Genomic DNA, 26797 nt, shown 5'->3' with positions numbered 1-26797 from the left:
TCTAAAATACTCCTAGAGAGTCTTTAGTATTTAGTACAGATTCCCGCACAAAATCCTAAGTGATTTAATGACTAGGACTCCAAAGTTCTAACTCTGCTCATGTGTATTCCTATGCATACCATGCAGACTCCCTAATTATAACCACTGTTAGATTTTACTGTTTGTTGGCTTGACTTCCTAACCCACAAAAGAGGTTTTTAGAGCAAAGGCAGAATCTTATTCTACTTTTCATGCCAGAAATCAGGCCCCATTCATAATATCAGAGAAGCACTCCACAAATATTTCCTGAATGACTGAACGAAGCCATTGCACTTAGTATTCTGTGTCAAAACGGGATTTAAAAATAAAGTATTTTCTATTATGGCCAGCGCCACAGCTCACTAGGCTAATCCTCTGCCTGTGGCGCCAGTACTCCGGGTTGGGGCGCCAGTTCTGTCCCGGTTGCTCCTCTTCCTGTCCAGCTCTCTGCTGTGGCCCGGGAAGGCAGTGGAGGATGGCCCAAGTGCTTGGGCCCTGCACTGCATGGGAGACCAGGAGGAAGCACCTGGCTCCTGGCTTAGGATCAGCGCAGTGCGCCGGCCATAGCGACCATTTGGGGGTGAACCAACGGAAGGAAGACCTTTCTCTCTGTCTCTCTCTCTCACTGTCTAACTCTGCCTGTCATAAAAAAAAGTATTTTCTATTGTGCAAAGTTCAATATTGAGTTGGATTTTCACATTATTATGAAAATAACAGCAAACAATACAGAAACAGTAATAATAATCAACACACAATGAAGTGTATTTACAAACAGTAAAGCCCACTTCCTCACTCAAGTAATTGTGTATTAACAGTTTCTTATGTATCCTTTCAGACATTTTGGTATTGCTATTAAACTCATACAATTGCGATTTGGTTCCTACCTCCGTAATTTGATGCTGAGCTCATTAAATGCAGGTTCTACAACATGAATTTTTTCCATATTTCTACATAGTGGCTAACTCTATACTGGACACCTAGTAAGTATGCAATAAAAATAACTTCATGTGTGATGGTTCTGTTGACTCTGTTAACAAAGACAAGTTGAAAATCATGCAAAATATTATACCAAACCAAGTTACGATTGCATGCTGAGTAAAAAAGTATAAGGCCTTGATGACATTAGTTGAGAAACCCCAGAGACATGCACTAGATTCTTTTAACAAATATCTGCAGAGGAAGTACTTGACTATATCTTGTGGAATTGCAGAAGCACAACCACCTTTGAGACAAACATTATCACTATCTCCATCTCACAGATGAAGAAACAGATTTAGAAAGATTAGGTATTTGTCCAGTATTAAGCAATTAGCAGGTGACCAAGCTGGAATTCAAATTCATACAAACTCCAACGTTTGTGTGCCTTGAAGGATAGAAATAGATTTGAAAGTTAGTATAAAAGAAATATTAAAACAAGTTTAGCAATGGATTCAGTTGGGATGTGTGTGAAAGAGAGGCACTCAACATGATTTTAAGTTTTCAAACCTAGATTTCTCAGGAAACAATGTGAGAAAATTTCCAAATAAGTATTTTAAAATACATTTCAATAGTGTATACCTTCCCTATGCAAATGTGAAAACAAAAATGTTATTACTTATCACTTAATTTTAAATTTATGAAACAAAATAATCACTTAATAGCATTACTTTATTTTCCCTGTATTATTCTAGTGCTTATTAAATATATTGTTATATTTTTTACCTACAATAGAAGTGATTATACCCTTAGATAAAGTTTATCTACTTAAGAGACTCGCAAGAAGTGGATTAAATGATTATTCCTTGGTCTCAGTGGTTAAAATCTTGTCAGGCTCACACAATCATGACAGGATCAAATGTCTGCCAGTCAAGTATCTTTCCTGTGGATTCCAGGCATTCAGCTTCATGTTAACTGTTGAAATGAATGAAAATACCAGAAATCCACAACACAAGTATGAAGAATTTTCTTGTACCAATATACTTTCTGGATCAGTGATTCTTGGATTTAGTGATTCTTAAAGTCTTTAGTTTTTTAATAGGTTATCCAGTCGTTCTTAAAAAAATTACGTATACCAATCTCAAGTCCAGCAACATTGAAAGAAATGTAACTACAGAGAAATTACAGGAATATTGTGACTTCCATAGTGAGTGAGAAATATGAAACACAATTCAGATTATAAATGTTCTTATAAAAGTATATGGTTACCTCTGACCTGTGAAAGAAGCCAGAACCCTTTCACTCTAGCAGATAATCCTTTTACTCAATCAAGAGTACTCTTCCCTTCCGTAGGAGGTATCTCCATGAATATTTTTCTCTAAATATGAAGTAATTCTCCATTTACAGAAAGCCTGTCACTTGCAGAGTTAGTTAAGTGAAACACACACACATACACATGCCAAGATATTTTCTGAAAATTGTTTCTCTAACCTGGAAATATTCAACTTGCAAGCAAATCTCTATATAGATTTGTACTCTAGAGACTTTGCAAAAGGTTTTAAGATACAACTCCTAAAAACAAGATTCATCATTTTCCCAGCATATCCCTATAATGTGGACTACTTCTATGAAACAGAATATACTTATCACAGCAGTATTAGAAGACTAAGAGAAATATGCTGTTGTTATTTTCACCGTGACACATATCTGATAAAAGGAATAAAATATTCAGCTGTCTTTTATAGTCATGGGATAGATCAAATCTGAGGGTAGCAAGGATCCATAGTTCAAAGCCACAGTGCCAACTGCCCTCCACTGAGTTGTCTTAAATGGCCACAGCAAATAAGTCCTGCTGGCCACATCCTTTAGTCTGAGTTGATAGTAAGCAGAAAATATATTTTGACATAGAAACATTTTAAGGAAAATATTTCATAAAGATATTTTGTTTAACATGTATGTTAGTTGCTTAGAGGAAATCTCATATCACGGCATTTCTGCATTTTCAAGTAAATGACCAAAATCATGCTTTGGGGCTGTCAAACTAATTTTGCATAAATAATATTCTTGGATGTCTAGAGCTCACTGCTAATAAAATTTTTCTAAAAATGTTTGTATACATGTGTCTGTGGATAGCAGAAATTTTAAAAGCTTATCCATGCATGCATTTTGATTTTTATTAAAAATAAACAAGCTATGATCTACTTGAGTAGCTGGAACATAATACCACTAATAACTTTCTCTTTGCTTAGAAATTCCCCAAGGACAGGGAATGTTTTATGATAGGTAATGATAAAGTTGTCTACTTTGAAAAATTATATTTGCAATTCCCACATATTTGATCAGCATTTTCACATAGAATATCTTAGGTATGCACTTTAAAATAATACATTTCATTGCTTCTTTTATTACCATAAAAAATTCTGCCTAATGTCTACCTAGATTCATCACATTTTCTAAGACATTAACTTCATTCATTGAAAACCCATCCTAAAGCTGCCAATCTATGTGTGTAATCTCTATAGGTAGAGGAAGACTAAATGAGCTAAATTTTCCAGAAAATCATTTCATATTTAAGATGAATAAATGTTTAAGATGAAAATAAATCTTACCAGGCAATAAGCTGGAGAGAATATGGATAGAATTTTATTGATTTCCTTAGTCTACTGAATAATAATAATAATAATTGAAACCATAAGTTATAGTTTATTGATCATTTGCTATGTTGCAGAGAACCTGTCCTAAGTATCTTGCCCATTATATCAGTTATTCCGCATAGCTATTGATAATACTACAATACTGATGGACCTTAGAAACATGCTAAGTCAAAGAAGCCAGTTTCAAAAAGGCATATTATGTGACCCCATTGATACTGCATGTCCAGAATAGGCAAATCTATAGAAACACAGATTAATTAGTGGTTGCCTATGGCTGGAGTAAGGAGGAGGGATTAGGGGAAAATAGGGAGTCAATGTTAATGGGTACAGTATTTCTTTTGTAAAATTTTATTTATTTGAGAGAGAGAGAGAGAGAGAAGAATTGAGAGATTTCCCATCTGCTGGTTTACTCCCCAAATGCCCACAATAGCCTGGGCTAGGGCAGACAGAAGACAGGAGGCAGTTTTTCAGTCCAGGTCCTCACATGGGTGGCAGGGACCCAAGTAAATGAGTCCTCACCTCAGGACCCAAATAAATGAACCAGCATGCTCAGAGTGTGTATTAGTATGAAGTTTGAAGGGAGAGGACAAAATGGATTTGAACCCAGTCACTCCAATATGGGATGTGAGCATCCCTAGTGGAGACTTAACTGTTTGCTGCACCAAATGCCCATCCCAGGTACAGCTTTCTTTATGGGGTGATGAAAATGTTTATTATGGTAATGGTTGTAAAATTCTATGAATATACTAAAAACCATTGACATGTATACCTTAAAGGTAAACTATAATTTTATGAATGGTATCTTAATAAAACTGTTATTTTCAAAGGAATAGAATAGCAAAACAATTTAATAATAGCTTTTGTGGGTTGGGGAAGGGAGGGAAGTTCTTGATTTTCCCTCTGTGATCTTGTGGCAGAAAATGAGGAAAAGGAGAAAGAAGTATTGGTTTCTTTTGCTTCAGTATTATTGAAAAAACAAAGTCATTGCATTGTCTCAAGGATTTAACAACTATAGCAAATATATCCAATTACTGATAAGATAATTGGAAGTCTTAGAATGTAGAGTATAAAAAGTATAAAATATATTCAGTATCAAAATTTATTCTATTTTGATTTCCATGCTTGGGATAATTGCAGTTGTTTATGTATTTTCTTCCAATGAAGGTGCTGCTGTTAATTAATTTTGTATCTTTATGAATTTATAGATATCTCTGTTGGATAGTCATTTCTTCAGCTGGGATTTTTAGAAACAGATCAACTTGATTGATATACTTACCCAATTTAGAAACAAAAACAGTCCCTCCCCCACCTCTACCCCAGCCTGAGACTTCCCATTCATCTTTAGAGATTATATGTACCAAAAAGCAGTAGCCAAACCAAAGTTGACTTAGCCATCTGTCCAGGAAGAAAGATACAAGAGAGCACATGACGCATAAAAAGAGAAGAGAGGGAGGAGTAGATAGCTAGAGAGAAAGTAAAATACTTGGGAGAGTGATAGAGATGAGCTGAACAAAAAGAGAATCAGAAGAAAAGATGGTTTTTGTGTCTTGTAATTCAAAATCCTTTTCTTGGCTCACCGAAGGAAATTCACATGGTCCACATATGCCTGAATAGCTGAGAAATCTGTTACTGCAACTACTTGATCTAGAACACGGTGGCTAGATCTCTTGTGACAAAGGTAGGGTTTTGGTTGAAGGAAACACATTTTTCAAGACTTTTGACTCAGAGTGGGAGATTCTCCTTTTTCTCTGATCCCTAAACAATGGAAACCTTGAGTACTGGTAAAGAAGGAGAAGTTCAAGAGGACTGTCAGTGGGGGAATAAGTTACCACTTGAAACATGCATGCCATTCCGTAGAACTGTAGGACTGTCATTAAGGGACCCCTATTAAAATCATAGACAAGGGAGCTCTGATAGCCAGCTCTAAATTTTTCCTTTTGTGTCTGGACGTTTCCTTCTGGTTTCCCCAAACCATCAATAAAATCTTGTAGTGAGACATTAACTGTGATTTGGGGGGAATTACTTCTTAATGTGATGTGTTAATTCACAGTGTTTTAATTCCTAATGTAATGTGGATTCGGGTAAGTGACAGCAGCATGATGTGTTTTTGAGACAGTACAATATGACCAACAGAAAAGACAGGAACCTTTAGGTGACAAGTAGATGCACTTTTGGAACATATAACGAAGCATGCATTCTCTATTGTTTCTCATTGTCAACTGTTTCTCAGAAATACTTTGGAATGAAAACTTGAATGCAGGTAGGTTATTGCTCAGGTTAGTTAGGTTACCTGGGGAAAGGAAGGCTGAGAGTAAGTTATTTGGGTAGTAAAGGGCAAAGACACTCGGAGTTACTGAGCGGTTAGAAATGTTGGGGTTAAGGGAAAGCAATGTGGTTTTGTAAATCACCCACAGTTGTTTGACCTTGGATAGTATTTAGATGCGATGAGTCTAAGACTTCTCATCTATAACATTAGGAAGTAATTAATCGCTAATATTGTGTTAGTTCCAGCATTATTGGTATAATTATTTGCTCTTAAGGTAACCCCTGTGAGGAGAACACTTGTGTGTATGCTTTTAATATGTTATTTTAAAAATCTGTCTCCAATATTGTATAGCCCAGATATAACATCTGCACAATTCTGAATCTGGTCTCTGACTGCAGGTCTTCATGATCATCTCCTATAATATACTCCTATAATATATATATCCTATATCTCCTATAATTCTAACATATATATCTAATATATATCTCCTATATCTCCTATAATTCTAACATGTTCCTGTTTTTCTCACTATATTTTTATCACAACAGAAAAATATTAAAAGTCATGAATAAAAATCACTTAAAATCCCATTACATATGACTATTATCAACATTTCCCGGTACTATACATTCCTATATTTTAGTGATTTTTTTCATTAGACAATTTAATTATCTTTCAAAGTCAGTATACCTCTACATTATTACTTTAAATGCCTACATGTTTTTCAATTTTATGGATAAGCCATAGCATAAAAACTGAGTCCCTTATTGCTGGACATTTAAATTGTTTTCCAATATTTCAGTGTTATAAGCAATACTGAATGGGACAGTATTATAATTGTTTTTACTCACTATAATTTCCTTAGGATAAATGCCTTGAAGATTCTGTCAAAGAGTATGCACATTTTTAAGGTTTTTTTAAGTATTACCAATGAAAATGACTACCATCATAACTTTCCTCTATTCCAGCATGTGACAGTGCATTTTCTTCACATGATGAAACAATCATAGAATTTTTGTCATGTTAATTTTGTCAAGAAACAGGAGAGTATCAGTAGCACTTTTAATCTCAATCTAAACAATTTATTTTGAATTGTAATTGCATATTTAATCTTTTTATTATTAGGTGAGAATTCCATATTTATTGGCATATTTATTGCATATGTGTGATAAATTTCTTTCATAAAGTTTTATTCTAAGTTTGTCATTCATCTTCAGTATTGTTTCATAAATGGTGTTAGTATGGTCCCTAAATGAGAATATCAAAACAGATTCTAAAATTCGATGAGTACTATCATCCAGTCTTCTCTCTTCTACCTTCCTTTTTTTTTTTTTTTTTTTTTTTTTTTTACAGGCAGAGTGGACAATGAGAGAGAGAGACAGAGAGAAAGATCTTCCCTTTCTGTTGGTTCACCTTCCAATGGCCGCTGCGGCTGGAGCGCCGCGGCAGGCGCGCCGCAGCCGGCGCACCGCGCTGATCCAATGGCAGGAGCCAGGTACTTATCCTGGTCTCCCATGTGGTGCAGGGCCCAAGCACTTGGGCCATCCTCCACTGCACTCCCTGGCCACAGCAGAGAGCTGGCCTCGAAGAGGGGCAACCGGGACAGAATCCGGCGCCCTTACCGGGACTAGAACCTGGTGTGCCAGCGCCGCTAGGCGGAGGATTAGCCTATTGAGCCTCGGCACCGGCTATTCTACCTTTCTTTAGGTACAAGTTTCAGAAGAATTAGCATTGCAATATGGCAAGACAGGCGAAGAAAAGATTCTTAGACACCATCAATTCTTGTATTTTAAAAAAGCACCTAATGCATTTTTTGGTAGATGGAAATATATTAAACTGCCTTAAGTAACAAAACTTGGACTTTTTGGCATTTTATTGTACATAAATCCTTTTGGTTATTTATAAAAATTTATTAATATTAGGACAATTGGGAGATTTGAGCCATATTTTATGTCAAATAAATGTTCTGCTCCAAACAAAATAGCTAAATGTTTTCTTTTCTTATAAAATATAATAACTAAGTTTTGTCCATAATTTGTGATTTCATTTCCTCATGAAAATATCCTTTTAAAAATTAGTTAATTAATTAAACAATTATTTGAAAGGTCTAGAGAGAGACAGAGAGAGATCTTCCATCCACAGGTTCACTCCCCAAATGTTCACAACTGTTGGGGTTGGGCCAGGCCAAACCCAGTAGACAAGCACTCAGTTCAGGTCTCTCATGTGGGTGGCCGGGACCCAAGTACTTGAGTCATCACCTGCTAACTCTCAGGGGGCTCATCAGCAGGAAACTGGATAATAAGCAGAGTCGAAAGGATTTAAACCTTGGTACTTTGGATATGTGAATATCAAGAGCATCATCTTAACTCTTTCCCCAAATGTCTGTCCCATCAAGAAATACCTTAAAATGAAAATCAAATTTCTGGCTTAACCCTTTCCAAACCTGTATCTTGATAAATAGCACTTGTTTTGTTCAGTCTTGTGAAGCAGTTATCATTGATAATTTTACTATGGGAATATTTAACAATACACAAAACTTAAACCTAAACATAACATTTGAAAAGACATAACTTATTTCCAAAACTGAAAATCAACCAGGAATTTCTATCAGCTTGAGAAATTTTCTGATGCTTTTCATTGTGCTGCTTACAGATTGTTCTCCCCACCCTAATATTTTAAAAGATTTATTTATTTAGTTATTTAAAAGGCAGAGTGAAAGAGAGGGAGTGACAGATCTCTCTGCAACAAACATGTCTGGGCCAGGACAAAGCCAGTAACCAGGGACTCCATCTGGGTCTCCCATATAGATGACAGGAACCCAAGTACTTGTTTTTTTTTTTTTTTCTTCCCAGTTGCAGTAGCAGGAAGCTGTATCAGAACCATGGAGGAGCTGAGGCACGAACCAGGCACTCTGACATAGGATGTGGGCACCCCCAAGTAGTGGTTAACCTACTGTACTATAATGCCAGCCCCTAGAGAGTGTCATTTTAATACAAACAGAAAACATTCAGAATCTATTTTCCTAAGGCTTCTTCATCCCTTCTGATTTGTAAAAATTGTTATGTTCATGATTTAGTCTTTAAGCCCAATAAAATACAGTTTTTCATGAAAGAATTTCAAACAATTAATTGCCAATACGCTGACAGTTATTATACTATGAAAATTCGACTCTCCCAACATTTAAAAGTACATTACACTTTTTGAAATGCTTTCCTTGCATCCTGAACCCAGCAAAAAGTAACAAGATTATAAACAAAAGTGATTTATGTATTATTTTTACACATTTTTGAATTTCAATAGAAAGACTGAAGAACTGAAGAATTCAATTTCAGCAGATCTAACAGTGGGATATTTTACCTGAAGTTGCAAATAATGGTGACAGTTGGCTGGTGCCGCGGCTCACTTGGCTAATCCTCTTACTGCGGCGTCGGCACCCTAGGTTCTAGTCCTGGTTGGGGCGCCGGTTCTGTCCCGGTTGCTCCTCTTCCTGTCCAGCTCTCTGCTGTGACCCGGGAAGGCAGTGGAGGATGGCCCAAGTGCTTGGGCCCTGCACCTGCATGGGAGACCAGGAGGAAGCACCTGACTCCTGGCTTTGGATCGGTGCAGCATGCCAGCCGTAGTGGCCATTTGGGGAGTGAACCAACAGAAAAAGAAGACCTTTCTCATTTCTCTCTGTCTCTTTCTCACTGTCTAACTCTGCCTGTCCAAAAAAAAAAAAAAAAAAAAAAAAAAAAGAATGAGAATGAGGCAGGCATTTGGCCTGGTGGTTAAGATGCTGGCTGGGGCATCTGCATCCCATATTGCAGTGACTGGGTTTGAGTCACAGCTGTTCCATTTCTGATACAGCTTCCTGCTAATGCACATGCTGCAAGGCAGCAGATGATGGCTCAAGTAGCTGACTACCTGCCACCCGTGGCTGAGACCCAAATTGTGTTCACAGCTCCTGGTTTCAACCTGGCCCAGTCCCAGCAGTTTGCGAGCATTTGGAAAGTAAAAGCAGGTGAATGCCTGTCTATCCATCTGTTTCGAACCTTCTTTCTGTATCTCTTCATTTCAATTCATAAAAATAGGCAAATAAAAATTAATTTTAAAACAATGAGAATAAATCAGCAATTCCCAGGAATCAGGAGACTGGTTAGTATAAGGGTGTTTCTCTGTCATAATGGAACAATTCTAAATCTCAGTGGCAGTGGTAGTTAACATGAGTCTATACATGTGATAAAATTGCTTATGAATACTTACATACTCACACATACGCACAAACACATATGCACGCACACACACACACACACATACAGAGCAGCTGAACGACTGAGTGCTGGTAAAATCTGGTGAAATTTGAAAAAGGCCTGTAGATTATACCACTGTGAACTTCCAGATTTGGATATTGTACTATGGCTACATAAGATATTATCATTGGGGCAGCTAAGTGAAAGGTATACAGAACCTTTCTGTACTATTGTGGTTATCTTCTGTGAGTTTTTGTGTCAAAAATATTAAAAAATTAGTGATTAAGAATTATTTTATTTATAGGTGAAAGTGGGCTAATTTATCCCTTTGGCCAAAGCCAATATTCACAAAGATAGAATTTCTGGAACACTATTCAGTTATGGAATTTGTTAAGTACTGTGCAGAAAAAGTTTTCTGAGACCAATACACTTAGATATCACCATATATCCCCTCTTGGATAGCCCTTTTAGTGGCTTTATGATTCTCAGTTCTGCCTATGCATCAACTTCATCTGCATAAAATATAAAAGTGGTAATGATCTTAAACGAAGCAAATAAGTAGCCACAATTCCAAGCCTCACACTGGAAAGAATATCTTCCAGTTATAGTGGAATTTGGATCAAATAATACAAGATTCTATTGATGCTTGCTTTCTTAAATCTCCGGCAGGGCACAGACCCCTTTAAGTGTTCAAGCACTGATCATTTGACTTAGGGCTGTAGCAGACAGTGAGAGCAGCAAGGAATGATCTCTTCAGGAAATTCCAAAACACAGAAGGGAACTAAGTAAAGAAGAAATTACACCAGCATATCAGCTTCATTTTTTGAGACCTCCAGAGACTGCTTCAATGTGAGGAGAGACAAGCAACGATTATACAGAGTTTGGCCATGGAGCAGAAATAAACTACAAGATCACTACAGAATCCCTGTCACGCAAAGACTGAGTCATGCTGATGCACAGCTCATTTCAAAGCTTATAATGGTACGGGAAGAGGAAGGAGAGAACACCTTAAATTGAGGGAAGAAATGGTCTCCCAACAGAAGACATGATAATTTGGAGACAGAATGACATGAGACAAATCTGAACTGAATCTTCTGAGATGCCCAGACTCATTTTCTCCCACGTCTTTACACATTGCACTTCAGCAGTTGCCCCCATTCAAAGGTGAAAAAAATGTTAAAGCTCAAACTACTCAACAATAAGAAAGAAAAGAGAATAAACAAAAGGTACACGACAGGAAGAAAACATTGAGAAACAAACTTTTTCTTTATTTTTTATTTTTTTATTTTTTTATTTTTTTTTTTTTTTGACAGGCAGAGTGGACAGTGAGAGAGAGAGACAGAGAGAAAGGTCTTCCTTTGCCGTTGGTTCACCCTCCAATGGCCGATGCGGCCGGCGCGCTGCGGCCGGTGCACCGCGCTGATCCGATGGCAGGAGCCAGGTGCTTCTCCTGGTCTCCCATGGGGTGCAGGGCCCAAGGACTTGGGCCATCCTCCACTGCACTCCCTGGCCACAGCAGAGAGCTGGCCTGGAAGAGGGGCAACCGGGACAGAATCCGGCGCCCTGACCGGGACTAGAACCCAGTGTGCCAGCGCCGCAAGGCAGAGGATTAGCCTAGTGAGCCGCGGCGCCGGCTGGAGAAACAAACTTTTAAAAAACATTCAGGAGATAGTTAAGATAGTTAACAAATATACTTTGTAGGGCCAGCAATATGGTATAGCCGGTAAAGCTGCCACCTGTTTACAAATAATTAGGAACTTCATATTTTTTAATTTTCTTATCTAAAGACAAGATATGTCTTTCCATTTAATTCAGCATTTTGTATCCTTCAGTAGAGTTTTAAAGTAGATTTGTGGTTTTTTTTGTTTTAAAGATTTATTTATTTATTTTGAAAGAGTTACACAGAGAGAGAAGGAGAGGCAGAGAGAGAGAGAGAGAGAGTCTTCCATCCACTGGTTCACTCCCCAAATGGCCACAATGGCCAGAGCTGCGCCTATCTGAAGCCAGGAGCAAGGAGCCAGGAGCTTCCTCTGGGTTTCCCACATGAGTGCAGGGGCCTGAGCATCTAGGCCATCCTTCACTGCTTTCCCAGGCCATAGCAGAGAGCTGGATCAGAAGAGGAGCAGCCGGGACTCGAACGGGTGCCCATATGGGATGCTGGCACTGCAAGCTTTACCAGATTTTTTGATTATTTATTTGAAATCAGAGTTACACAGAGAGAGAAGAGACAGAGGCAGAGAGAGAGAGAGAGAGAGAGGTCTTCCATCCGATGGTTCACTCCCTAGTTGGCCGCAAAGGCCAGAACTGCGCCAATCCGAAGCCAGGAACCAGGAGCTTCCTCCCAGTCTTCCCACATGGGTGGAGGGGCAAAAGAACTTGGGCCATTTGTACTGCTTTCTCAGGTCACAGCAGAGAGCAGGATCAGAAGTGGAGCAGCCAGGACGTGAACAGGCATCCATATGGGATGTCAGCACTGCAGGTGGCGGCTTTACCTGCTATGCCACAGCAGCGGCCCTATATCTTCCAGATTTTCTACAGTAAACAATTTATAGGGACTGGTGCTGTGATACAGTGGGTAGCTATGGCACCAGCTAGCATCCTATATGGGTGCCGCTTCCAGTCCCAGATTTTCAACTTCTAATCCCGCTCCCTGCTAATGTGCCTGGGAAAGCAGAGGAAGATGGCCCAAGTGCTTGGGTCCCTGTACCCACATAGGAGATCTGGAAGAAGCTCCTGGCTCCTGGCTTCAAATCAGCCCAGCTCAGGGCATTGCAGCCATTTGAGAAGTAAACCAGGGGATGGAAGATCACTCTCTCTTTCTGTAACTCTGCTTTTCAAATAAAGAATTTTCAAAAAGAAAATTTATAACCAGAATATTTAATAATATAACTTTCAGTGAAGCACAGAGCAAAGAAAATATGCTTAATCACTCCAGTTTACATAATAGAAAGTAAAAGATGAGGAAAACACTTCCAAACACTAACATTCATTAACACCACTATGGGAGGTAATAGCTTCATTTATAATTTTCTTTATCAATTCCTGTGTCTTTTAACATTCAAAATAATAGAAAAATCTAGAAAAATTATTGTGCTCATGAAAACTGTTAGTTCTGCATTACTTCATTCAACTGGTAAAATTTTGTAATGAACTATTGAATAATAAATAAGTCACATCTTTATAGTAAAATAAGGAAATCACATCCAATACAAATTGAATTAAGTCTTCCCACTTCTGTGCTTCAGTCAAAACACAAACAGGGACCAGTTTTTCAAGTACATTTTTCTCCAAGTAAATTTTATCTTCAGTGGAGAGTTCTGATTATTTTCACAGTTGCTATCTAATTGCTACATGACAACAAGTTATCATAAGAATTAAACTACACAGGCCTGCGGCAAGGCTCACTTAGCTAATCCTCCACCTGCGGCGCCAGCACCCCGGGGTTCTAGTCCCGGTTGGGGTGCTGGATTCTGTTCCGGTTGCTCCTCTTCCAGTCCAGCTCTCTGCTGTGGCCCGGGAGGACAGTGGAGGATGGCCCAAGTCCTTGGGCCCTGTACTGCATGGGAGACCAGGAGGAAGCACCTGGCTCCTGGCTTTGGATTGGTGCAGTGCGCCGGCCGTAGCAGCCATTTGGGGGGTGAACCAACAGAAAGGAAGACCTTTCTCTCTCTCTCACTAAATCTGCCTGTCAAAATAAAAGAATTAAACTACTCAGAAATGAATAAAAAATTGGTTGCTTTCTGCGTCTTTCTGTTGCTTTCTGCATTGAAGAGAGGTAAATCTAAATGCTATGTATTTTAATAAACATTCATTTCTGACAATTTAAAGATTCATTGTACAAAAATATCACAAATCATACAATTAAAAATAATGCATAATTATGCTGAAATTATTATACTGCTGATTTGTGCATTTTGCTTTGCCAAATGATATTTTTTTCTAAACTTAGATGTTCAAAGTATTTCCTAGATTTTGAAAACTCAGCTTTTATATCTCATAAATATTTGAGGCAGGATCTCAGCTATTCAGTTTGTGCCCATTCTTTGCTCACACAGACTCTCGTTTCAGGTGATTCTTATCTCTGAATTAGACAAGCATGTTAAGATCCAGCAATTACTCATAAATTAATATGGCTGTTTCACATGAGCTTCCACTTTCAAGCACTGGCATTTCAAAAAAGCTAAAGGAAATAAATAGGCTTTCAGAACTTTTTCACTTTAGATTGTACTATCCTATTTAAAATTTTATAATCTTAGGGCCGGCACTGTGGCGCAGTGGGTTAATGCCTTGGCCTGAGTGCCGGCATCCCATATGGGCGCTGGTTCTAGTCCCTTCCGATTCAGCTCTCTGCTATGGCCTGGGAAAGCAGTAGAAGATGGCCCAAGTCCTTGGGCCCCTGCACCCACGTGGGAGACCTGGAAGCAGCTGCTGGCTCCTGGCTTCGGATTGGTGCAGCTCCAGCCGTTACAGCCATCTGGGGAGTGAACCAGAGGATGGAAGATCTCTTTCTCTCTCTCTGCCTCTCCTCTCTGTGTAACTCTTTCAAATAAATAAATAAAGCTTTAAAAAAATTTCTCACAAATGCTTTAGTATCTGGTAAAAAATAGTTCTTATAAAAGCAGTAGAAGATGGCCCGAGTCCTTGGGCCCCTGCACCCCTGTGAGAGACCTGGAAGAAGCTCCTGGCTCCTGGCTTCGGATTGGCTCAGCTCCGGCCGTTGCAACCATCTGGGGAGTGAACCAGCAGATGGAAGACCTCTCTCTCTGTCTCTACCTCTCTCTGTAACTCTGTCTTTCAAATAAATAAAAATATATCTTTTTAAAAAATTTGATATTATTGGCTTTTAGAGGGGCTTTTTTTTTCCCTCTGGTAAACCTGACATTGCTTACAAAACCTATATTCTGAATGTTCAAAGAGGAAGGGATCATTAGTTCCCATATTCAGCATTTTTTAATGTATGTATATATGTATACATAGACTTGAAAGGCAGAGAGAATCCTCCATCCCCCGGTTCACTTACCAATTGGCCACAATGGCCAGGTCTAGGCCAGCTTCAAAACGGGAGCCTAGAACTCTGTCTGGATCTCCCCCTTGGGTGGCAGGAGTCCAAGCACTCCAATGGTCTTTGCTGCCTTCCCAGGTGCTTTAGCACGGAGTTGAATTGGAAGTGGAGCAACGAAGACTCCAACCAGCCCTCTGACGTGGGCAGCATCACCATATGAGACTATACTTTTAATACCTTAGTTTTGAAATATTTGTTTTGTTCAAAAGATATATGAATACAAACATAGGTAACTTTATTTATTTATTTTTTTGACAGGCAGAGCGGACAGTGAGAGAGAGAGACAGAGAGAAAGGTCTTCCCTTTCTGTTGGTTCACCCTCCAAATGGCCGCCGCGGCCGGTGCACTGCGGCCAGCGCACTGTGCTGATCCGATGGCAGGAGCCAGGTGCTTATCCTGGTCTCCCATGGGGTGCAGGGGCCCAAGCACTTGGGCCATCCTCCACCGCACTCCCGGGCCACAGCAGAGAGCTGGCCTGGAAGAGGGGCAACCGGGACAGAATCCGGCGCCCCTACCGGGACTAGAACCCGGTGTGCCGGCGCCACAAGGCTGAGGATCAGCCTAGTGAGCCGCGGCGCTGGCCCAACATAGGTAACTTTAAAAAGTCAGCCTATCCTCACCATTTTAAGAATTTTTTAAATCCTAATCCAATTTTCTCCTTTTCTATTACCCTTTTTTGTTTCTCAACTTTACCATCACCTCGTAATTCAGATCCTTATTCAAAAACTACAGGCACAACTCCACATTGCCCTCATATAGGCGCTGTTTATTCAAATGCAAGTGAGGTTTGTATTTTTTCCCAAAAGCTAGCAATTTCTGATCTGATTCTGCTACTATTTTATCACATCGTCCTTGAAGCTTTTTGACGGAAAACACACTATCACTAGTGAGTATGGCTAGTGAGGTACCAGCAGGTGTGGCATACTCTTGAAGTGTGCATCATTTGACAGTGTTGTCACTTTCTTCATTCAGCATAAGTTTCTTCCCTTACCTCTTCAGCAACCTTTGCTGTTGCTGCTGCTTATCAAAGTCCTGTTTGGAGTTAGCCACATTAAAGCAAAGAACATTTAGGCTGACAGCCAGGAATACTCAGGGCCCAACTCAACTCAGGACAGGAATGGACTAATTGAGGATATAGCACTAGCAACAGCAGCCTCCTCATGGGAATTCAGCAAAGCGGGCACCTGGCCTCAATTCTGAGTCACAGCAAAAGGAAACAGAGCACCAGGAGGAAGGTGTGGAAGGAGACTGCACTATGCACTTCTCAACCCCCTCCCCATTAGCTTCATTCCCTGGCAGTTTCTCCTTCTAATATCAGTCACTGGCTGAACAAGTGTGCTAGACACACATGCAGCCCACTGAATGTGCCAGCCCAAAAGTTTCCCGGCTCTACTCACCCTCCTCAACCGTAGAGGTGGTTGAAGAATCCAGCACAGACCAATTGCACTTCTGGAATCAAAATATTAATTGATATATAAATCCTTGGCACCTGTTCCCCTCAGCCCCCACACCTACTCTAAACTATAGCAGTAGCTGCTTTTCCAGTTAGCAATCTATTTGAATTTACCTTTAAATTTGAGTCAAGAATTCATGATAAAACCTGATCAAAAGATGGGCTGGGAGAAAATACACCACCCCACAAACATAACAATTCCTTAGTATACCTGTGCTTCTGAGTTTTTATTTTCTGAATTTCTGCTATTTTGCAAGTATTCTATAATAATTTGAATTCCTTTTAATATGGGCAACACAGAAAAGTAAGTTGGTAAATACTTTGGTTAGAGTTCTTTGATGGATAAAAAAAAAGTCTCGGAAATAAAACAGAAGCATTCTCACAAAAAGTGCACTGATATTGCTACAATCAAAAACTTGCTTCCTGAAATTATATAAACCATAAACAAGCTGAAGATGCAAACAAATCTAATTGTTTAATATGTCTTGGTTTGTAAATATTTTTATACTTATATACATAGAGGGAGAAAACTCCTGTTAAGCAGAGAAAAAAGCAAGAAACTAAACTATATATATGGTGGGATTTGGAAGACTATTTTATGCCTAGAGGTCTAGATATTTTCAAATGTGGTCTGCCTCCCACCAGAGTTCTTTCCTGTAATGTCATGAAGAAAAGTATGTGGCAAATATGAAATAAAGCACTTTCTTATCTGTTACGCTTGTGCCTTTGTGCTCAGTGCAAAGCTCCCTGTTAAACTGCTCCTCATATTGATTTCAAATCTCAGGATCTAATTATCCTGGGACCAGCTGTATGGTGTCACAGAACAGTTGAGAGCATATCACTGGGAAGATAAAAGCTAAGGTAGTGTCACCTCCTCCCAAATCAAGGTAAAGGAGGGCCCCGAGGCATGTGAAAACAACCTATATAACAGGCCTTTCTGCGTGAGACACTCTCTATCCCCTCCCTCTCCTGCCCTCACCTCCCTTCCCACCCCAACCTTCCCTTGCCCTGACCCCCATTCCTCCTCTTTCGCTCCTCCCCAACTGCTTCCCTTTTCCTCCTCCAGTACCCCTTCCTTCCCTCCCTTTTCCTCTTCTTCCTCCTCCCCTGTCCCATTTCCCTGCAATAACCTGAATGGGTATACTCCAACAGAAAAGCTAAGATCTGAGAATTATTATCAGAAGCTTAACAATAGTTATTTTTTGTTAAAATTTTCTTTCCCTCAGTATGTTCTACTTTTTTCTATATTAAACATCAGATTTTTTACAAGAGAAAAATGCTAGTGTTTTGTAGCATGGCACATTTTATTTTAACATGTATTTTGGGTTGCAAAAAAGGACATGAAAAAAGTATCAAATGATGTAAAGTGATCATTTTTAGAGAAAGGTAAGGAACATATTACAGAGAAAATGCATTAAATTTACAATTATACAATATAAGATGAGTAAACTTTTTAAAAAATACTATTTCACATTAACACTTCAGTGGTAAACAATAACTCCAATATGATTAAATTTATAGACGACTCTGTAAAATAAACAAATTCACAGAAATCAAACATGGCCTTGACAGACATTCTTAAAAGTATGGTCATCTTTTTTCAAGCAAATTTCACAATGCACTCTTCTAGTTAATATAAGTACTATATTTCTATAGCAAAGTAACAAAGGCACATACAGTGCAAGCAGATTTAAACCCTCAGTCTTCTGGGCTGGAAGAGAAAAAAAATGCATTGGTACATTAGGAACTTTTTTTTCAAGCAGGTATTTGTCTCAGTTAACAATTCTGACAATTTTCACAGCCATAATCAAATAGTAACATGACAAAAAGACTTCACAAAAATTAATACTCTGTAGCACCAAACTAACATGCTTTAGATAACTGACATAAGTTTACATATTTTCAAGAATATCACAGTTTAACAAACTGATACTTAGAAATTTTTGCAACAATTTTTAAAATCAAATACCAAGAAAACATGAGAACACAATACTGTAAGGGACAATAGTGCTCAAGTTATAGGTCAGGTTTTTTTTTTTTTTTTTTCTAAATGATATTAACCTGCTTCACTTCTGCTTGAACTTTTGCGATTCTTGAAAAAAATCTTTCAGCCAGCCTTTTTATTTTCGATACTTCCTGTTTCCATAATCTCTGCCATCATGATAGTAGGTACCATTGACTTCTCCAGTATAGTAGTAGATTGATTTCAGGATAACATTATCATGTAAAATTTGACCAATTTCGAAGTCCTCATCAAGGATGGCATCTTCCCGTGGTTCCAGCTTCCCGATATTAGGGATCTCAGGAGGGCTAAAGAAATTGAAGAATGATGCATTAGGAACCACTCTTGGTAAGATTTCAGTTTCTCCAGTAGCAGTTGTGCGGCTGTGGGTGGTTGTCACGGTAACGTCCTTTCCTCTTCTCCAGTCTATCTTGCAGCCTTTGCAGTCTTCAATTTCCCATCCCCAAGAGAAGAAGGGATCGTTGTGATCTGGTTTTGACTTTATTATGTATGTTTTCATGAGCAGCTCATTTCTAAAATATGGATTTGGTAGAAAATGAAATTCAAAAGTGTAGCTTATAGGCTGGCCAGGTTTTGAGAACTTCAGGCTAACATCAGACAAGAACTTCAGAATGGGCTCGTCATATTTCTGAATCATAGGCCCCAGCCTGTCAACATTCTTTAAAACATTCAGCCAATAATCAGGAATGCCTTTAGGATCTTCTCTTTTAGGCTTTCCCTTCCTAGCTCTTTTAAGATTCACTCTTTCTTTAGGCCTTGTCTCAGGAAGTCTTTTATGAGTCTCTCTCGCAGGAGCCCTTGCCTTCGATTTTGCTGCTTTGGGCTGTTCAGCATTTTCTGCCTTTACCTGGGGGACTGCTTTAGAGTCTTCCTTTACTTCAGGCAGTGTCTGCATACAAGCTTTAGAATCTGCTTTTTCCTCTCCTTGGGCCTTTGCCTCAGGGATTTCTTGGAGAACATCCTTTTCTTCAGTCTCTACCTCAGGAAATTCTTCAAGAACTTCCTCTTCTGCAGCCTTTACCCCAGGAACTTCTTTAAGAGCTTCCTTCTCTTCAGCTTTTACCTCAGTTGTTTCTTTGGGGTTATCTTCCTCACCCTCTAAAGGAGGCATTTCACTAGGGCTGTCATCCCGCACCTCCTCATCACTGCTGAACTCCTCGTCCTCGGAATTCCATTCACATTCTTCCTCTGTAGGCTCATATTCTGCATTGATGATCTGAAATCGCTTATCATATAGAGGCTTATTGAGTTCAGCATATTTTCTTTCAAGATCATGAATTGCCTTTAAGAACAGGGCATCTACCTTGTCACATTCATCTTGAATATTTCTGAGTGCCTGCACACGATTTCTAACTGCCTGAGGTAGCCTATCCACGAAATTTCTACGCAGTGGAGCCCGCTGAACCCCTCTGGAAGGCTCGGGAAACCTCCTCTTTTTATATAAGCGGCTGCGGCTGCTGCAACTGCTGCTGTTGCTGCTGCTGCTGCTGTTGCTGCTGCACCTGCTGCTAGAACTGCTCTCAGATTCTGCCCCAGAATCACTAGCCGAGCTAGCCATCTCCTCTTCAGCAACCCCCTCGGCGACAGGTTCCAAGACCATTTTAAGATCCGCTTCAGCCATATGGAAAGCCTGTAAACCTCTTAAGTGGTGACTACCGCAGAGAGCGCGCGCCCAGAGATGGGCAGAAAATGACTCACGGATGCTTGCGGCAGCGGCGGCGGCCGCGGGGAAGGCAGCAGCAGCAGCGCACGGCGGGATGGGGCTGGGACCGAGGCTCCGGCGGCGGCGGCGGCGGAGGCGAGACGGCAGAGGCACTGGCGGCCTGGACGAGAGTGGCGGCGGCAAGGCCTCTCCAGGCAGCAGCCACGGCCGACCTAAGCGTGCCGCAGTCGAATGGCGCAGTATGAGACCCCGAGATCTCTTCTCGCTTGGGATCGCGAGCCCCCTCCCCTTCACACTTAGACTGCCCGTTAATTTCCTACCCAGCGTGCCTTTAGTTGGCTCCTTATTTGCTGGACAACCTTGATTGACAAACGATATGTCCAACGAAAGGCCAAACGCAACGGTTCCCCCCGCAACACATACACCAAGGCTCCGCCCATCTTCCCAGACGCTCTTTGGTGGGTGAGACTCGAACCCTTGGAAGCCCCCCCTCCCAAAATTTATCTTTGTGATTTTATAATTCACAAAAAGCGCAGACACGAGGTTAAAAAAAAAATACAAGCCATAGTTTTTTAACCACATAAGAAGAGGAGTGTCTTCCTTCTATCCGCCCATCCTGAATTCCCGCTTGGTTTGTCACGGGCCTCTTGACAAAAAAAAAAAAAAAAACGTTTTGAAAAAATTGGATGAAAATTTTCTAAATGGAGTCAATGGGTAGTGTGACTATGGATGATTTCTTTCTTAGGAAAAGCGTTATTCCTCTGCTCTGTGAGCATCTACTTTTACACTGGGAGAAAAAGGGGCAGTCGTTTATTGGGACGGGGGAGGGGCTAGACAGCAGGCATATTGCATTCCACGTAGCAGATTTAATAAGTGCTGTCTGTGATGTTTGGCAAGCCTGGTTTGTATCCATCTACAAGGTTTGCGAACCCATGTTGCCGTGAGTCAGTTACACCATTTTTATTTTATTTCTATTTTCTAAGCTGGCATATAATATACCCCAACCTTGTTGCTAACGCGCCACATAGCCCTTCTCAAGGCTTGCAATAACCTTGTAAATAAAAAAGGGGTATTCAATATTGCTAATATTAAAAAGAAGACTGTTTGTTTTATACTTTTGTGCAGCAGGTTTCAATTCCAGGAACAGCAGGATGGGGGGGAGGGGGAATTTGTGCTAATGAAAGTGCATCCTCTGTCAGCATATAAAATGTAATCTGCCACCAGTTTCCTTCTAGTATTGTAAAATTCCAGCCATATTAAAGTATGACTTACAAGTCCAGTAATATGTGAACAAACTTTCGCAAAATGAAGTTTAAAGATAGATATGTGTTGTTTTTATTTACAGGATTCTTTTCTGCTACAGAACAACTCCCTTGGTAAACCCAAAAGACCAGTGTTTACTTTTCACTGAAAGGTAAGGAATGCATTTAGCCCATTTTTATGAATGACAGGGATAACCCATTTGTATTTGAGTAAAAATTCACAGGATAGTATTTTAGAGATTTAATTGGATGATATCTTGATATTTCTATGGGAACAGAAAAATTCACAGAAGTGATTTGGCATACTAATGTACAAAACAACTACTTAACCACATTCACTATATAAACTTGGTCATAGAATACAAGTAACAAGACATAAAATGTGATGAATTATTCATTTTGAATGAAACTATGTTAAAGTGAGATAATTTTATATTACATTTTTATAGAATTTGTGCTTTGACATTTAGTTACACATTTTTTTTAAAGTTAGGGAATGCTTTTAAATTTTGTAAATGCATTTACTTTTACTCCTTAGCGCTGATTGTAAAAGTATATGAACATTGTAAAGATAAAACCCCAGTAGAGAAAAATTCCAATGATTGGAAAAACACAATCTTAACAACAGAATGATAACTGTTGCTAGCATTTTGGGTGCAATTCCTTCTAGAGATTTCTTGTGCATATTTATAAACACCTGCATATATATGTATATAATTTTGTCTATGTGACATTTTAGTATGTTTTGTAACCTGCTCATTCATTTATCATTTAATTATGACTATACGGTTCATGGAAAATGATCAACATCTAATTTTTAAATAGAGGCATATTCCATGGAAATAGTTGTCTTAATTTATTTCATCTAATTCCTGTTGTATGGTAACTCTTTCCACACTATCTCTCCACTTATATCAATACTTTTTTACTTGTAAAAAATATTGCTCCTAGGCAACCAGAGCAGGTGCACTTATGAAAATTTGTAATAAGATAGATTACTAAGCAGGGGTGCTGGACTAAATTAAATTGTGTGTTCATTTTAGCATTTCATACGGACTGATAAACTCTCTCTAGAAAGATTATAACCATTTACAGTCCCACCAATAGTGCATAAGAGCTCATTTAATCATTCAACTAATATATTTTTGTGCTTGTCACGTACCAGGCACTCGTTGTAGTGGATGCCAGTATAATAGTGAGTAAAACTTAACTGGATGCATATGTTTTCATTTCACAATTTTAATGAAAGCATTTTCTATAGAACAGTCATTTAAATCAATGGGTTTTACCATAAATATTATTCTGCAGCTTATTATTTTCACGTAAAGTGATGGATATCTTTAAACAAATTCTCTTATGTTGATGGCTTTTTTATATATGTTAAACTTTGTACCATCAAAGATTAGTCTTAGAGTTAGTGATAAGATAGGAATCCAGATTACAGTATTTTAATGATTTTATATGCATGTTAGATGTTGTACTATTGGGAGTTGGTATTTAGGAGTTAGTGATGTTAAAGATCCAGATTTTTGAAGTTCATTTTTGTCAGCTAATTCTTTGAGTATCATTTATTTGAGAATATGTATACTCCATACTTATTTGAAATTCCAAATTAATCATATTAACTGATTTGCCTGGGTCCATTTCTTAATTCTCTCCTTTTTGTTCCATAGGTCAGAATTTTTACGCACAAAACTAATTAGGTAGTTTAAAAATAAGCTTTTATTTTGTGGAAATGATACATTAAAAATGTATATATTAACATGATATCATTAAAAAAGCTAGATAGAATAGTTAACTACTAAGAACTACAAAGGAATAATTAAAAATAACTATAAATACATGAAGAAGTGATTGCCATTCACATTTTTAGATGAACAACGCCAAATACATTTTTCAATATTATGTATTTGTATTTCTTATATTAGTAGTAAGACTGAATGTTTTTTCATGTTTATTGTTCACTGAATATTATCTATTCATGTTGTTTGATTGTTTTCCACTGAATTAGAAATTAAAAGGCGGTGAAATTCTAAAGGTACAATGACTTTGACCATGATAAGGCAACCATGGCTGCTATCAACCAAGACAAAATCAAATTAGTCATAGATAACTAATAATTACATTTATGTAATTACATTTATGACCATTACAGTCTGGGAGACAAAAAATTCAAGTAGCCTTGAAAATGTGCCCCGAAAGGGTGTGTGTTTTTCTAGCTTAAACTTCAAGGGGGCAGTTAAGTTCATCTCCTGTTTGTCAAGAATTATCATTCAGGCACTGGCAAGAGTTTGCAAGAAAGGGATGGAGAACAGTCTTAGGAAGTGAGTGGGATGACCTCACAAACTGCTAGAAAGATTAGGGAATTTCTTTACTGAAATTGCAGCACTCTTCAGTTCGTAAGGTCAGCATTTACCCTGGTATGGTATGTGCAGATACTTCAGTTCAAAAGTTCAACTTAAAAGTTCAACTGTGGTTGTACCTCACTTGTGGATGTATTTGGGACCTGTTTAATAAGTGCTTCCCAATTCCATTTAAGTGCCTTGAACCAATGCTATTCCACTTTATTTCCTTTACACACTTATAAAATACCTCTGTTTCAACTCATGATATTGCACAAGTGTGACTCAATTACAGATTTTATTATAAAGTTATCTACTTGGAAGGTTGTTTGGATGCTTTTCAAAGATTAGTACTTAATCACTCACACTGATACTGGAAAAGTTTGGAGAAAGAGGAAAAAAATGTGTAGCAAACTTATTCAAAAATAATGATAATGAACTAATGTGATTTTTCAATTTGGATGTATTTTATTTCCTAACTATAGACTATGAAAATAATTGCATGTCGAGACTGATTTCCAACCACAATATTTTTGTGTAAACACTGCCTTATGTATCTCACAACATCTTTTTATTTTTGTAGATTTTTGTCTATTAGTTTATTTAATTTTATATAGTAGGTCCCTAAAACAAAATAAACTTTTTCTTCATAAAATCAATTTGTTTGATTATGCCATAAATTTTCTATTGTGAATATAAGTATTAATTCTAACATATCATTTGCTTAATTTTCTTCATAAAGTTATAGTAGGGATCCTCAAAAGGCTTGTGGAAAACATGTGTTATGGAAATAACTGTGCATGAATTTCAAAACATTTTTGCACCAAAATACTCTCTTAATTCCATTTCAATGAACTTTCTGAAACACCCTCATGTGTAAATTACTTGCATCATGATATATTCTCTGTTCCATTATTTAATGCTATTTTGGGGAGAGAGTTGAATGTTCCTTCTCCTACATGAGATGTTTCTTAACACAGAATCTCTGAACTTACTCAAGCTGAGCATAGTTCTTTGATATGTTTGTACCTTCCCTGATATCAAGCTATACATGATCCCCTCCACCTTCCATCCCTGTGACACAAATACACATGCGAAATACACAATAACAAGTAAAGCAACATATTCTTTTGCCGGAGATATCTAAGAAATTAAATATAGCAGATTCATTCATTTTTAAACTCTTTCCTTCCCCTACCTTCCTTCTTTCTCCTTCTCCTTTTTCCTCTTCTTTTTTTGTTTTTGGTTCTTCTACAAAGGTTTTATATGAATACATAAGTTAATTGTCTTAAAAATAATTTTACTGAAGTATAATAGACACAAGATAACTGCTAGTAAAGTGTGTTATTTTGTAAGCTTTGAGAAGTGTATATATCTGTGAAAGCATCACCACAGTCAATAAAATGAAAATTTTCACCTGCCCCAAAAGTTTCATTATGCCCCTTTCAGTTCCTATCCTTTTTGTTAGGCATCATAGATCTCTTTTCTAATCCAATAATTCGCATTTTTTAGAATTTTATAAAAATGAAATCATGGAGTATACTTCTCTTTTTGCCTGTCTTCTTTCACTGGCATTATTATTTTAATATTCACCTATGTTGCCATGTATATTAATTTTTTTTTCTTATTTGTTGCTGAGTAGTTATCCATTACTTGGACATAGCACAATTCATTGATGGATATTTGTGTTCTGAGTTTCAGGCTTCTATGGATAATGCCGCTATGATCATTTGTATACAAGTCTTTGTACAGACATATGTTTTCATTTCTTTTAGAAAAATACCTAGGAGTGGAATGGCTGGATCACATGGTAGGTGTATGTTTGAATTTTAAGAAATTACTTGTTTCCCAAAGTGGTTGTTTTCCATTTCTACCAGTTATGTCACCTTTACAAATATTTTTTACTGAACCTGTGGATTTTCTTAGAACCCTTTTAACGTTGCCTTTGCTGTTTTCAGAGAGTGAAAGTTTATATACATATATATGTATATATATATAATTTTTACTTATTTGAGTGACACAGAAATGCACACACACACACACAGACACACACACATACAGGAGAGAGAGAGAGAGAGAGAACCATCTTCTCATTCACTCCACAAATGGCCACAGTAGCCAGAGCCCAGAAAAAGTTAGGAGCCAGAAACTAAATCCAGGTCTCTGAGGTGGGTGGCAGAACTTTAATTACTTGAGCCATCACCACTGTCTCCCAGGTCTGCATTAGCAGGAAGCTTGAGTCAGAAGCAGAGCCAGGAATTAAACCCAGGGTACTCTGATATGTGACACAGGCATCTTATTGGATATCTTTAAGTTTTATCCCTGAAAATTTGTAATTCTGATGAAACCATTTGTCTTCTTTTTTCTTCTATATAATTTAGTGTTATCTGTAAGAAATTTTTGCCTCCCCAAGGTCACAAAGTTTCTTTCCAGAAATTTCATACTTTTAGGTTTTGCATTTAGATCTCATCTTTACTTAATATGATACAAGTAGGGATTAACTATTCAATTGTTCCAGCTCTATTTGTTCAAAAGACTGTCCTTTCTCCACTGAATTGCCTTTTCTCATTTGTCAAAATTTAGATGTTCATATATGTGTTAGTTTTTGTTGGGCTCTCTATTGTGTTTCATTGTATATTGATGCTAATGACTTAATAATAGGTAGCTACCAGTCGTTAGATTTGAGAAGGAATGAAAACCAAATTGTGGGAAAATATAATTTCATTACAGTGAAACAGTTACAGCAGCTAGATTTTCATTGTTTACCTTTTTATTTCTGCTCCCATATGTCTGAGAGAAAGGGGAAGATGACAGCAGTAAAACTCTAGGAAGTACATGCAGACAAGTCATATAAATATTCTGTTTTGTGGAGTTGCCAATGTGTAGCTATCTACAGCCCAGCCACCTGAA

At 38.3% G+C, this 26797-nt stretch overlaps 2 protein-coding genes across 4 annotated transcripts in view; one reads left to right on the top strand and one right to left on the bottom strand.

Annotated features, from left to right (window-relative positions):
* Positions 1 to 17882: 17882 nt before the first annotated feature.
* NAP1L3 (nucleosome assembly protein 1 like 3) lies at positions 17883 to 20712 on the bottom strand. Its single transcript, XM_008273001.4, has one exon. It carries the CDS (start codon positions 20239 to 20241, stop codon positions 18718 to 18720), a length of 1524 nt encoding a protein of 507 aa, XP_008271223.1. The 5' UTR covers positions 20242 to 20712; the 3' UTR covers positions 17883 to 18717.
* Positions 20713 to 21105: 393 nt separating this feature from the next.
* The window catches only part of FAM133A (family with sequence similarity 133 member A), a 43892-nt gene continuing 38200 nt past the window's right edge, over positions 21106 to 26797 (top strand). For 2 of the 3 annotated variants that reach the window (XM_070067142.1, XM_008273002.4), the window contains exons 1-3: positions 21106 to 21223; positions 21629 to 21697; positions 25663 to 25697. The gene's annotated coding sequence lies outside the window, so the exon portion shown is untranslated. The remainder of the gene's footprint in view (positions 21224 to 21628; positions 21698 to 25662; positions 25698 to 26797) is intronic. The other variant, XM_051827415.2, reaches the window with a different exon arrangement.

This window comes from Oryctolagus cuniculus, chromosome X (assembly GCF_964237555.1).
Source record: "Oryctolagus cuniculus chromosome X, mOryCun1.1, whole genome shotgun sequence".
Taxonomy (NCBI): domain Eukaryota; kingdom Metazoa; phylum Chordata; class Mammalia; order Lagomorpha; family Leporidae; genus Oryctolagus; species Oryctolagus cuniculus.
The sequence above is the reverse complement of the archived record's forward strand: the minus strand, read 5'-3'. Positions and strand labels throughout refer to the sequence as shown.